General features: G+C 45.1%; 1 protein-coding gene across 1 annotated transcript in view; it reads left to right on the forward strand.

The window, feature by feature from the left end:
- The window catches only part of LOC129693940 (uncharacterized), a 27,405-nt gene extending 24,561 nt beyond the window's left edge, over positions 1–2,844 (forward strand). Inside the window, exons 10-11 of the mRNA XM_055630668.1 lie at positions 1,275–1,360; positions 2,770–2,844. Of these exons, the coding sequence (XP_055486643.1) occupies positions 1,275–1,360; positions 2,770–2,835 (152 nt within the window). The 3' untranslated portion in view covers positions 2,836–2,844. The remainder of the gene's footprint in view (positions 1–1,274; positions 1,361–2,769) is intronic.
- The last annotated feature ends 8,878 nt before the right edge of the window (positions 2,845–11,722 follow it).

Below are 11,722 nucleotides of genomic sequence, written 5' to 3' on the forward strand. Positions count from 1 at the left end.
ATATTGAAAAGACTAGGCTTGTATTCACTGGAGTTTAGAAGGATAAGGGCGGGATCTTACCTAATCTTCCCCCATGTTTTTGCAGAGGGCAGTGGAAGTCATAGAAACATAGAAACATAGAAATTAGGTGCAGGAGTAGAGGCCATTCGGCCCTTCGAGCCTGCACCGCCATTCAATATGATCATGGCTGATCATCCAACTCAGTATCCCGTACGTGCCTTCTCTCCATACCCTCTGATCCCCTTAGCCACAAGGGCCACATCTAACTCCCTCTTAAATATAGCCAATGATCTGGCCTCGACTACCCTCTGTGGCAGAGAGTTCCAGAGACTCACCACTCTCTGTGTGCAAAAAGTTCTTCTCATCTCGGTTTTAAAGGATTTCCCCCTCATCCTTAAGCTGTGACGCCTTATCCTGGACTTCCCCAACATCGGGAACAATCTTCCTGCATCTAGCCTGTCCAACCCCTTAAGATTTTTGTAAGTTTCTATAAGATCCCCTCTCAATCTCCTAAATTCTAGAGAGTATAAACCAAGTCTATCCAGTCTTTCTTCATAAGACAGTCCTGACATCCCGGGAATCAGTCTGGTGAACCTTCTCTGCACTCCCTCTATGGCAATAATGTCCTTCCTCAGATTTGGAGACCAAAACTGTACGCAATACTCCAGGTGTGGTCTCACCTATGATCATGGCTGATCGTCCCCTATCAATAACCCGTGCCTGCCTTCTCCCCATATCCCTTGACTCCTCTAGCCCCTAGAGCTCTATCTAACTCTCTCTTAAATCCATCCAGTGACTTGGCCTCCACTGCCCTCTCTGGGTGAAAACGTTTTTTCTCACCTCAGTCCTAAATGACATCCCCTTTATTCTAAGCCCTGGTTCTGGACTCGCCCAACATTGGGAACATTTTTCCTGCATCTAGCTTGTCCAATCCTTTTATAATTTTATATGTTTCTATAAGATATCCCCTCATCCTTTTAAACTCCAGTGAATACAAGCCTAGTCTTTTCAATCTTTCCGCATATGGCAGTCCCGCCATCCCAGGGATCAATCTCGTGAACCTACGCTGCACTGCCTCATCCTTCTAAACTCCAGTGAATACAAGCCTAGTCTTTTCAATCTTTCCTCATATGACAGTCCCACCATCCCAGGGATCAATCTCGTGAACCTACGCTGCACTGCCTCATCATTCTAAACTCCAATGAATACAAGCCATGAAAGGAACGGTCGCCCTGAATCTAATTTCTTTATTGATATTCGGCTTTTGTTTTCAGACGAGGATTTCCAGTGGATTCAGATACATGTTACATCGAATGGAGTGATGACGGAGGAGGAGGTGAAGGAGGCACTCCGGGAGAAGGTGACGCTACGGAAAGGCGGGTTGCATCTGGAATAATGTCCCTTTCACTGTCTTCCCTCACTAAGGGCAGAGGCTTCGCGGGTGGAGTTAGAGACAGGTCACATTGTCTCTTCTCGCTGACGGTTTGGGGCTACATGGAGTGGATGGGGGGGGGGGGGGGGGTCTCCCCCTGGGGTACATATGTCGCCTCTCTGTCTGTGCAATCTCTCCCGTCCGTCAGTCTCCCCTTGGCAATTTCATTCTCTCTCTCTTCCTCTTTCTCTCTCTCTCTCTTCTCTCCTCTCTCTCTCCTCTCTCTCTCTCTCTCTCTCTCTCTCTCTCTCTCTCTCTCTCTCTCTCTCTCCCTCTCTCGCTTTCGGTCTTGATCGCCCCACCTCTTGTCACTCTCTCTCTCTCTCTCTCTCTCTCTCTCTCTTCAAAATGTGTCTCTCTCTCTCCCTCTCCTCTCTCTCTCTTGGACACTGGGCTCTCTGCTCTCTCTCTCTCTCTCTCTCTCTCTCTCTCTCTCTCTCTCTCTCTCTCTCTCTCTCTCTCTCTCTCTCCCTCTCTCTCCCTCTCTCTCTCTCTCTCTCTCTCTCTCTCCCTCTCACTCACTCTCTCTCTCTCTCTCTCCTCTCTCTCTCTCTCTCTCTCTCTCTCTTCCTATCTCTCTGCTCTAATGATCAGCCATGATCATATTAAATGGCGGTGCAGGCTCGAAGGGCCGAATGGCCTACTCCTGCATCTATTTTCTATGTTCTATGTGTCTCTCTCTCTTGCTCTCTTTCGCTCTCTCTTTCTCTCTCTCTCTCTCTCCCTCTCTCTCTCTCTCTCTCTCTCTCTCTCTCTCTCTCGCTCCCTCCCTCCTTCTCCCCCACACCCCTTATTTCTCTATCTCCTCTTATTCTCTGTTTCCCTCTGTTGTCCCTCACTATTTCTAACCCTCCCCCTCTTCTCCCACTCTCTCCTAATGTTACCTGTCCCACTTAGGAAACCTGAACGGAAACCTCTGGAGGCTTGGTGCCCCACCCAAGGTTTCCGTGCGGTTCCCGGAGGTTGCAGGTGGTTGCCGGAGGTAGCAGGTGGTTGCCGGAGGTTGCAGGTAGTTCCTGAAGGTTTCCGGAGGTCGAAGGTGGTTGCCGGAGGTTGCAGGTAGTTCCTGAAGGTTCCCGGAGGTTGCAGGTGGTTGCCGGAGGTTGTAGGTAGTTCCTGAAGGTTGCCGGAGGTTGATGGTGGTTGCCGGAGGTTGCAGGTAGTGGAAGCAGGTAGTGGAGACTGACAAAAACCTCCGGGAACCGCACGGAAACCTTGGCTGGGGCGCAAAGTCTCCAGAGGTTTCCGTTCAAGTTTCCTAAGTGGGACAGGGACGTTATTATATTACCCCCCGCTCTTACAATAACTCACTTTTTGCCGCTCTCTCTGGGCTTCAGCTCCAGGAGATGTTTGATGACCCGGATCCCCAGATCGAGAGAGTGTTCTCCGAAGACGAGTCCTAGGAAAGCTGACTGGGATCGCACTGCCGCGGATCTTGGAGCTGGTGTTTCTTCATCATCTTGTCTTTCTCGCCTCGTCCTCGGAATGGACTATACGCTTGCTGCTTCTGTCTGTGCTGCGGGAAGTGGGGTCTGTCGCTGGGTGATGAACTCCCCCAATACGTCAACTCATCACCAATTATCTTCTGAGTTTTTAACTAATGGCTCCACTCTAATTATGTGTGACCGGAATAATTTCCTTTTGATAAATGCAGAAATATGGAAACTCTCCAAGGCTCTAGTGGAACTGGGAACGGTGCCCCTTTCTCCCTAATTTTATGCGGTGTAATGGGGAACGTGGTCCTTTAGATAGCAATGTTACAACATTTTGAGATTTAAAAAATCTTCCATTTATCCCATCGGATAAAGCATAAAAAGAAGTTTAATTTGACACCTAATTCACTTTCATATCTTCAGTATTAAAAAAAGTTATGGCCATTTTCATACTCGGAAATTAGCATCTTGTTCCCTATTGCTTTTCCATTGACTTAACACAAAAGCTGTGATCGAGGACAGTCAAAAGCCCATAACTTTCTTAAAAATTAAGAGAACTGAAATAAATTTTCAGTTATCATAGATTGAAGCATTCTTAAACAAATATGACACAATCTTACTTGGATGGCCTGAAATTAAAGCATATAGTTAGTTAGTTACCCAATTGTAGCTAATTACAAAATTCAATTACTAGATCTAAACATCTATCCATGTCTTATGAAAAGATTAACATTTTTAAATAGCCTTAGTGTCTAAATAACATTCACACAAGAATTCACAATATAACAAGATTTTTAAATCTCATTGTCATGAATTTATAGGCCAAATGGAAGGAATTTAGTTTTAATTCCAGTAAATTAATGGCCATTTTAATCATCTTGCGAGTGAGATTTTGTGGAACGTGATCGTTTGGATCGTTGCATTTGTGGTGAATTTAAACCCCATATCAGCAGGAAAAACACTGCCAGTTCGTATGGGGTTTAAATCACCTTTTCGCAACGTAAAATGTGGATTAAGGCCATCCTAAGAAGCACGTTTATATGTAAAACTAGACCAAGCGCAGACCCGTTGGGTCTGCTCCCCCAAGGCACCCGTTCCCTACCCGTAGCCCCCATGGGAGACGTGGTCGTCCAACTCAAGCCGTTCCCGAACATGAGATTCCAGCACTCAGCAGTGCGGCTGTTTTTCAAATGGCATCTTAGAGGTTAGAGGCGGTCCCAGCAGCCGTTATCGTCGCTGGGCAGCAGGAGGCGACAAAATGAGTGGGGGAGGTAGGGGGGGGGGGGGGGGGAGAAGGATTTTATTAAAAAATGTGTACATAAACACGCCGAAATTTAATCAGGAGTGGATACTTGGAATGAAAAGTGAAATCTCTACCGAAATGGAAAAATTGGAATGAAAAGTGAAATCTCTACCGAAATGGAAAAAAATCTCGGCGTTTCTGCGTCTGGTGTTGGCGTAGCAACGAATCAAAGGCTGACACCCACAAGTCAGGCAGAAAAAAACACACACACACACACACACACACACACACACACACACACAGAGTTTTAAATATAGATAGATAGATAAACGGCTTTCCTTTAGCTGTCCCGTACCTGAAGTCCGTGCCGACAGAATTTTTTTTTCCCTTAGTCCCACATTCCTGCACTCATACCATAACCCTCCATTCCCTTCTCATCCATATGCCTATCCAATTTATTTTTAAATGATACCAACGAACCTGCCTCCACCACTTCCACTGGCAGCTCATTCCACACCACTACCACTCTCTGAGTAAAGAAGTTCTCCCTTATGTTACCCCTAAACTTCTGTCCCTTAATTCTGAAGTCATGTCCTCTTGTTTGAATCTTCCCTATTCTCAAAGGGAAAAGCTTGTCCACATCAACTCTGTCTATCCCTCTCATCATTTTAAAGACCTCTATCAAGTCCCCCCCTTAACCTTCTGCGCTCCTGAGAATAAAGACCTAACTATTTAACCTATCTCTGTAACTTAGTTGTTGAAACCCAGGCAACATTCTAGTAAATCTCCTCTGTACTCTCTCTATTTTGTTGACATCCTTCCTATAATTGGGCGACCAAAATTGTACACCATACTCCAGATTTGGTCTCACCAATGCCTTGTACAATGTTAACATTACATCCCAGCTTCTATACTCAATGCTCTGATTTATAAAGGCTAGCATACCAAAAGCTTTCTTTACCACCCTATCTATATGAGATTCCACCTTCAAGAAACTATGCACAGTTATTCCCAGATCCCTCTGTTCAACTGTATTCTTCAATTCCCTACCATTTACCATGTACGTCCTATCTTGATTTGTCCTGCCAAGGTGTAGCACCTCACATTTATCAGCATTAATGTGTAGTCGGGATTGAACCCGGGTCCCTGGCGCTGCAAGCTCTGTGAGTCAACAATTCTACTGATGAGTCCATTTCAAGGTGCCGTCGAAATTTCTTCTCAGGTTTCGTACCTCCAAGGACAGCTTTTCACATTCACTCTCCCCTCCCACTCTGCAGCCCCCCCACCCCTCCTCGCATTGCCCTTACCTCTTGCTTGGCCGAGAATTGGCGACTCCTTGCCTGATGAAACTTGGACCGGAGGGATTTCTCAACTTCCATCAGCTCCAGGGCCCAAAACCGTATCTCCCATGCAACTACCTCCAGATTGGGGTCGTTCACATTCAATAGGGACTCTGCACTCAATCCGAACTTGTTTTGGTGTTGATGCTATGCACTGCTCACTTTTATTAAATGTGCTGACTGGCTGGAACTTTTTCAAAACCTTGCCTATAAGAGTTTATTCCCCCGGGAAAAGCACTTGATATATATTCACAGATGTTCGATTAATGCAAGACATAATCTAATCCAATTTAAAATTTTACATAGATTATATTATTCAAAAACAAGATTGAATAAATACTATCCAAATATATCCCCCAGTTGTGATAAATGTTTATCCAAAATGCAACTATAACACACTCCTTTGTTTCCTGCATAAAACTTTATAGATGTTGGAGTGATATTTTTGAAATATTTACAAAATTATTCAAGATAAGAATGCAACCTAATACTGAAATGATTATATTTGGAGTAATGGAAGATGGGAATAAATTGAACTCATCTCAAAATTTATTTTTTAATTATGGTTTAATAATAGCAAAAAAATAAACACTTAAATTTTGGAAAAATACATCAATGCCAACGCTTAAAATGTGGATTGCAAGCATGTTGGACTCCGCACATCTTATAACCATATAACAATTACAGCATGGAAACAGGCCATCTCGACCCTTCTAGTCCGTGCCGACCACGTATTCTCCCCTAGTCCCATATACCTGCACTCAGACCATAACCCTCCATACCTTTCCCGTCCATATAACTATCCAATTTATTTTTAAATGTTAAAAACGAACCTGCCTCCACCACCTTCACTGGAAGCTCATTCCACACAGCCACCACTCTCTGAGTAAAGAAGTTCCCCCTCATGTTACCCCTAAACTTCTGTCCCTTAATTCTCAAGTCATGTCCCCTTGTTTGCATCTTCCCTCCTCTCAGTGGGAAAAGCTTTTCCACATCAACTCTGTCTATCCCTCTCATCATTTTAAAGACCTCTATCAAGTCCCCCCTTAACCTTCTGCGCTCCAAAGAATAAAGCCCTAACTTGTTCAACCTTTTGCTGTAACTTAGTTGCTGAAACCCAGGCAACATTCTAGTAAATCTCCTCTGTACTCTCTCTATTTTGTTGACATCCTAATGCAATTCCTCCTAATGGATAAATCAGACCAATTCATAACGAGTTGGTCTCCATTTGTTGTCTTTTTGGAATCATATGGTGCAACACAATTGTAAAAACTAACTGTTTCAGGACTGGACGAGGGATGGTTAATATCATAAACAATAATCTCCTTACTTCTTTTTTTGTTTCTTATGCCTCTTTTTCCTATTTTCTTTTCTTCAACTTTCTTCATTCATTCTTCTTTTTTTTTCTTTTTCACACACTACATATCTCACGTTTTTTCTATCCTTTACTAATTAAAAAAAACTAAAAAAGAGTTAATTTCCCATCTGAAAGAAAAATCATGAATTGTCAGCAAAAGCAATCTCAAATTTAGAAAGCCGCGCATTCAGAAAAGTTAGACACACTAGGTGGCGTTTCATGTAAAGACACTTCTTCAGATGTCACCCATCCCTTCTATCCAGAGATGCTGCCTGACAGATTCAGATTCAGATTCAGATTCAATTTTAATTGTCATTGTCAGTGTACAGTACAGAGACAACGAAATGCATTTAGCATCTCCCTGGAAGAGCGACATAGCAAACGATTTGAATAAATAATAATAAGTGTCCAGAGGGGGGGGGGGTGGTGATTGGCAGTCACCGAGGTACGTTGTTGAGTAGAGTGACAGCCGCCGGAAAGAAGCTGTTCCTCGACCTGCTGGTTCGGCAACGGAGAGACCTGTAGCGCCTCCCGGATGGTAGGAGGGTAAACAGTCCATGGTTGGGGTGAGAGCAGTCCTTGGCGATGCTGAGCGCCCTCCGCAGACAGCGTTTGCTTTGGACAGACTCAATGGAGGGGAGCACGGAACCGGTGATGCGTTGGGCAATTTTCACCACCCTCTGCAGTGCCTTCCGGTCGGAGACAGAGCAGTTGCCATACCATACTGTGATGCAGTTGGTAAGGATGCTCTCGATGGTACAGCGGTAGAAGTTCTCCAGGATCTGAGGAGACAGATGGACCTTCTTCAGTCTCCTCAGGAAGAAGAGACGCTGATGACCCACTGAGTTACTCCAGCATTTTGAGTCTATCTTTGGTTTAAACCAGTACTCGGGGGGGCGCTGTTCTGGCAGCAGCCATGTCAGCAGTGCATCAGTTTTTTCAACTTTTTTTTATTTTTTAGTATGTTTTAAAGTGTGTATTTAATGTTTCTTTGTGTGTTTTGTGTGGGGGGGCGTAAGGGGGAAACCGCTTCGGTCGCCTCCTCCATGGAGAGGCGACTTTTCCAGGTTGCCTCCCCCGTGGCCTAACATCAAGTATCGGCGCGGTCTTTCCCGGAGACACGCCCGGGGCTTCAGCGGCGGGCACAGCGTGGACTCTCGCCGTGGAGCGGGGCTCACTGGAGGACAGCGCTCCGTTTTGCTGGCCCGGGGCAGCCGGCAGCCTAAAGTCTGGGAAAGGGACTGAAGTTTAGGGGTAACATGAGGGGGAATTTCTTTACTCAGAGAGCGGTGGCTGTGTGGAATGAGCTTCCAGTGAAGGTGGTGGAGGCAGGTTCGTTTTTATCATTTAAAAATAAATTGGATAGTTATATGGACGGGAAGGGAATGGAGGGTTTTGGTCTGAGCGCAGGGATATGGGACTAGGGGAGAATACGTGTTCGGCACGGACTAGAAGGGTCGAGATGGCCTGTTTCCGTGCTGTAATTGTTATATGGTTATATGGTTTTAAGTCGCAGCCTGAAGCAGCGGTCTGCAGAGCTCCAGCTGGTGCGGCATCTACAGCCCAGGATCCCTCGTGGGGGACCCGGGGGAGGAAGAAGCCATCACTGCTGGCCCGAGGGGAGCTTCGACCGCCGGCCCTGCAGTCTACGGTGCTTCTGGCTGCGGCGGAGTCTTTAAATCTTGACCACCGGCCTGCGGCCTACAACAATCTAAAGCCGCGGTCTCTGGTGAGGAAGAGCCGATCCTGGACTGACTCTGGACTCTGGTCCTGTCCACGGGGGGGAAATGGAGGAGGATTGGCCAAATTTTTGGTTCGCGACCGGTAGGTGCATAGAGTAGCTTTGAATGTTTGTCTCTTCGTTGACTGTGTCTCTTTCTTTTTTTTTAAAAAAAGCTACTGTAATTGATTGATTGATTGATTGGTTGATTGTTGATTGATTGATTGATTGATTGATTGATTGATTGATTGATTGATTGATTGATTGATTGATTGATTGATTGATTGAAGGATCGATTGATTGATCGATCGATCTGCAGTTCCCTCCCACACGATTCAGAAAAAAGCAACTGAGTTGTGATTCTCGGTGAGCTGGAGGAAGTGAGAAATAAGAGAGTTCGGTATTCCGAAAAACGCAAGGGATCATGGGATTTTTCAAAGGTCTTTCGAGTATAAAGGCGGCGAAAGGAGTGCCTGGTAGCGGGGGAGAGCAGGGTGTAACAGCGAGACAGAGGGGGCAGATGCGAGTGGGAGCCAGGAGGAGAAACTGAACCGGCGGAGAGACGGTGAGAGGTCGGGGAGAGAGAAGAGGGGGGGGGGTGAAACATGCGCGTGGGGAGACAAGAGAGAGAGGTTTCAGTTAGACTGAGCCTGAAGAAGGGTCACAAACCGAAACGTCACCCATTCTTTCAATCCGGAGATGCTGCCTGTCCCCCTGAGTTACTCCAGCATTCAATGTCTATTTCCCTTAACACCACTGTATTCGGGTGCATGCAATCCTGTACCACAGAAAATAAATGCAACTTGTCCTCTCCTCCCACTATCATTCTGTTGCATCTGCACCCTCTCTCTCTCTCTCTGCGGAAGGCAGTTACCAGAGAACGATAAACATGTGGAACGTTTCCTGCAGCTCAGGCAAGCTGTTACCCGGGCAAATTAGGAAGTTGATCACCCCAAACAAACTGAAAGAAAATTTCAACAATCCCTGCTCTGAGCTTCATTGCAACAAAATGGAATCCTGATCATTCAGATACATTTTCTGAACATGAAACAGCAATTTCAATGTTACATTGACCCCACCAGACCCCAGTGCATTCAGTAAATCCACTATCAGTGCCAGTTACACAGAATATTCCCTGACATTTTTAAACAACCTTGCACTCCTAAATTGAGCATATAATAGAAATATAGAAATTAAGGTGCAGGAATAGGCTATTCGTCCCTTAGAGCCTGCACCGCAATTCAATATGATCATGGCTGATCATCCAACTAAGTATCCCATCCCTGCCTTCTCTCCATACCCCCTGATCCCTTTAGCCACAAGGGCCACATATAACCATATAACCATATAACCATATAACAATTACAGCACGGAAACAGGCCATCTCGACCCTTCTAGTCCGTGCCGAACACATAATCTCCCCTAGTCACATACACCTGCGTTCAGACCATAACCCTCCATTCCCTTCTCATCCATATGCCTATCCAATTTATTTTTAAATGATAAAAACGAACCTGCCACCACCACCTTCACTGGAAGCTCATTCCACACAGCCACCACTCTCTGAGTAAAGAAGTTCCCCCTCATGTTACCCCTAAACTTCAGTCCCTTAATTCTCAAGTCCTGTCCCCTTGTTTGAATCTTCCCTACTCTCAGTGGGAAAACTTTTCCACGTCAACTCTGTCTATCCCTCTCATCATTTTAAAGACCTCTATCAAGTCCCCCCTTAACCTTCTGCGCTCCAGAGAATAAAGCCCTAACTTATTCAACCTTTCTCTGTAACTTAGTTGCTGAAACCCAGGCAACATTCTAGTAAATCTCCTCTGTACTCTCTCTCTCTATTAGGCGACCAAAATTGTACACCATACTCCAGAATTGGCCTCACCAATGCCTTGTACAATTTTAACATTACATCCCAACTTCTATACTCAAAATCTAACATCTAACTCCCTCTTAAATATAGCCAATGAACTGTGGCCTCAACTACCTTCATTCTAAGATGTCAAATTAAACTTCTTTTTATGCTTTATCTGATGGGATAAATTGCAGACTTGATATTTAAAATCTCAAAATTTTGTAACATTGCTAGTATATGCTTCATCCCAAATAATCTTCGTTATAGGTTGAGCTAATTCCTTTTCCCCCACCAGGTTTTTATATGAAAGAACATGAGAAACATCAGGAATGAGTTGGTTAACCAATGATGAGTATTTGTCAGCACTGGGCATATACTCACTAGAGTATAGAAGAATGAGAAGGGCTCATTGAAACGTACCGAATATTGAATACAGGGGACGTGGAGAGGATGTCTCCACTAGTGGGAGAGTCTTGGACTAGAGGTTATAGCCTCAGATTTAAAGGACGTTCTTTTAGGAAGGAGATGGGGAGAAATGTCCTGGGTCACAGGGTGGTGAATATGTGGAATTCTTTGCCACAGAAGTCTGTGGAGGCCATCAGTGGACATTAAGGCAGAGATACATAGATTCTTGATTACTACCATAATAATAATAATTTTATTTATAGAGCACTTTAAAAACAAACATAGCTGCAACAAAGTGCTGTACATCACTAATCATTGACAAAAAAGTTAATACACACCAAAAATAACAATCAAAAGAAATAGTAGGAAAAGACATGTAAAATAAAGAAACATCAAAAACACCACAAACAGCAGCAAAGCCTCAGGCATGGTCAAAAGCCAGGGAGTACAAATGTGTTTTAACACTGGATTTGAAGATGGACAGTGAGGGGGCCTGTCTGATGTGCAACGGCAGGGTGTTCCAGAGTGCCGGAGCAGCAACAGAGAAGGCTCTATCCCCTCTGAGCCTCCGACTAGACCTCGGTACCTCCAGGAGCAGCTGACCAGCTGACCTGAGGGACCGGGCAGGAGCGTATGGGTGGAGCAGCTCAGAGAGGTAAGGCGGGGCGAGCCCATTCAGAGATTTAAAAACAAATAACAGTATCTTAAAATGAACTCGAAAGTGCACCGGGAGCCAGTGTAGGGAGGCTAGAATTGGCGATATGTGCTCCCTCTTTCGAGTCCCTGGTGTCAGAGGTTATGGGGAGAAAGCAGGAGAATGGGGTTAGGAAGGAGGGATAGATCAGCCATGATTGATTAGCAGATTGGACTTGATGGGCCGAATAGTCTAATTGTCCTATTGTTCTGACCTTACGAAAATGGAAAGCTGGCATGTCAG

Source organism: Leucoraja erinacea, unplaced genomic scaffold (genome assembly GCF_028641065.1).
Source record: "Leucoraja erinacea ecotype New England unplaced genomic scaffold, Leri_hhj_1 Leri_486S, whole genome shotgun sequence".
Classification (NCBI taxonomy): domain Eukaryota; kingdom Metazoa; phylum Chordata; class Chondrichthyes; order Rajiformes; family Rajidae; genus Leucoraja; species Leucoraja erinaceus.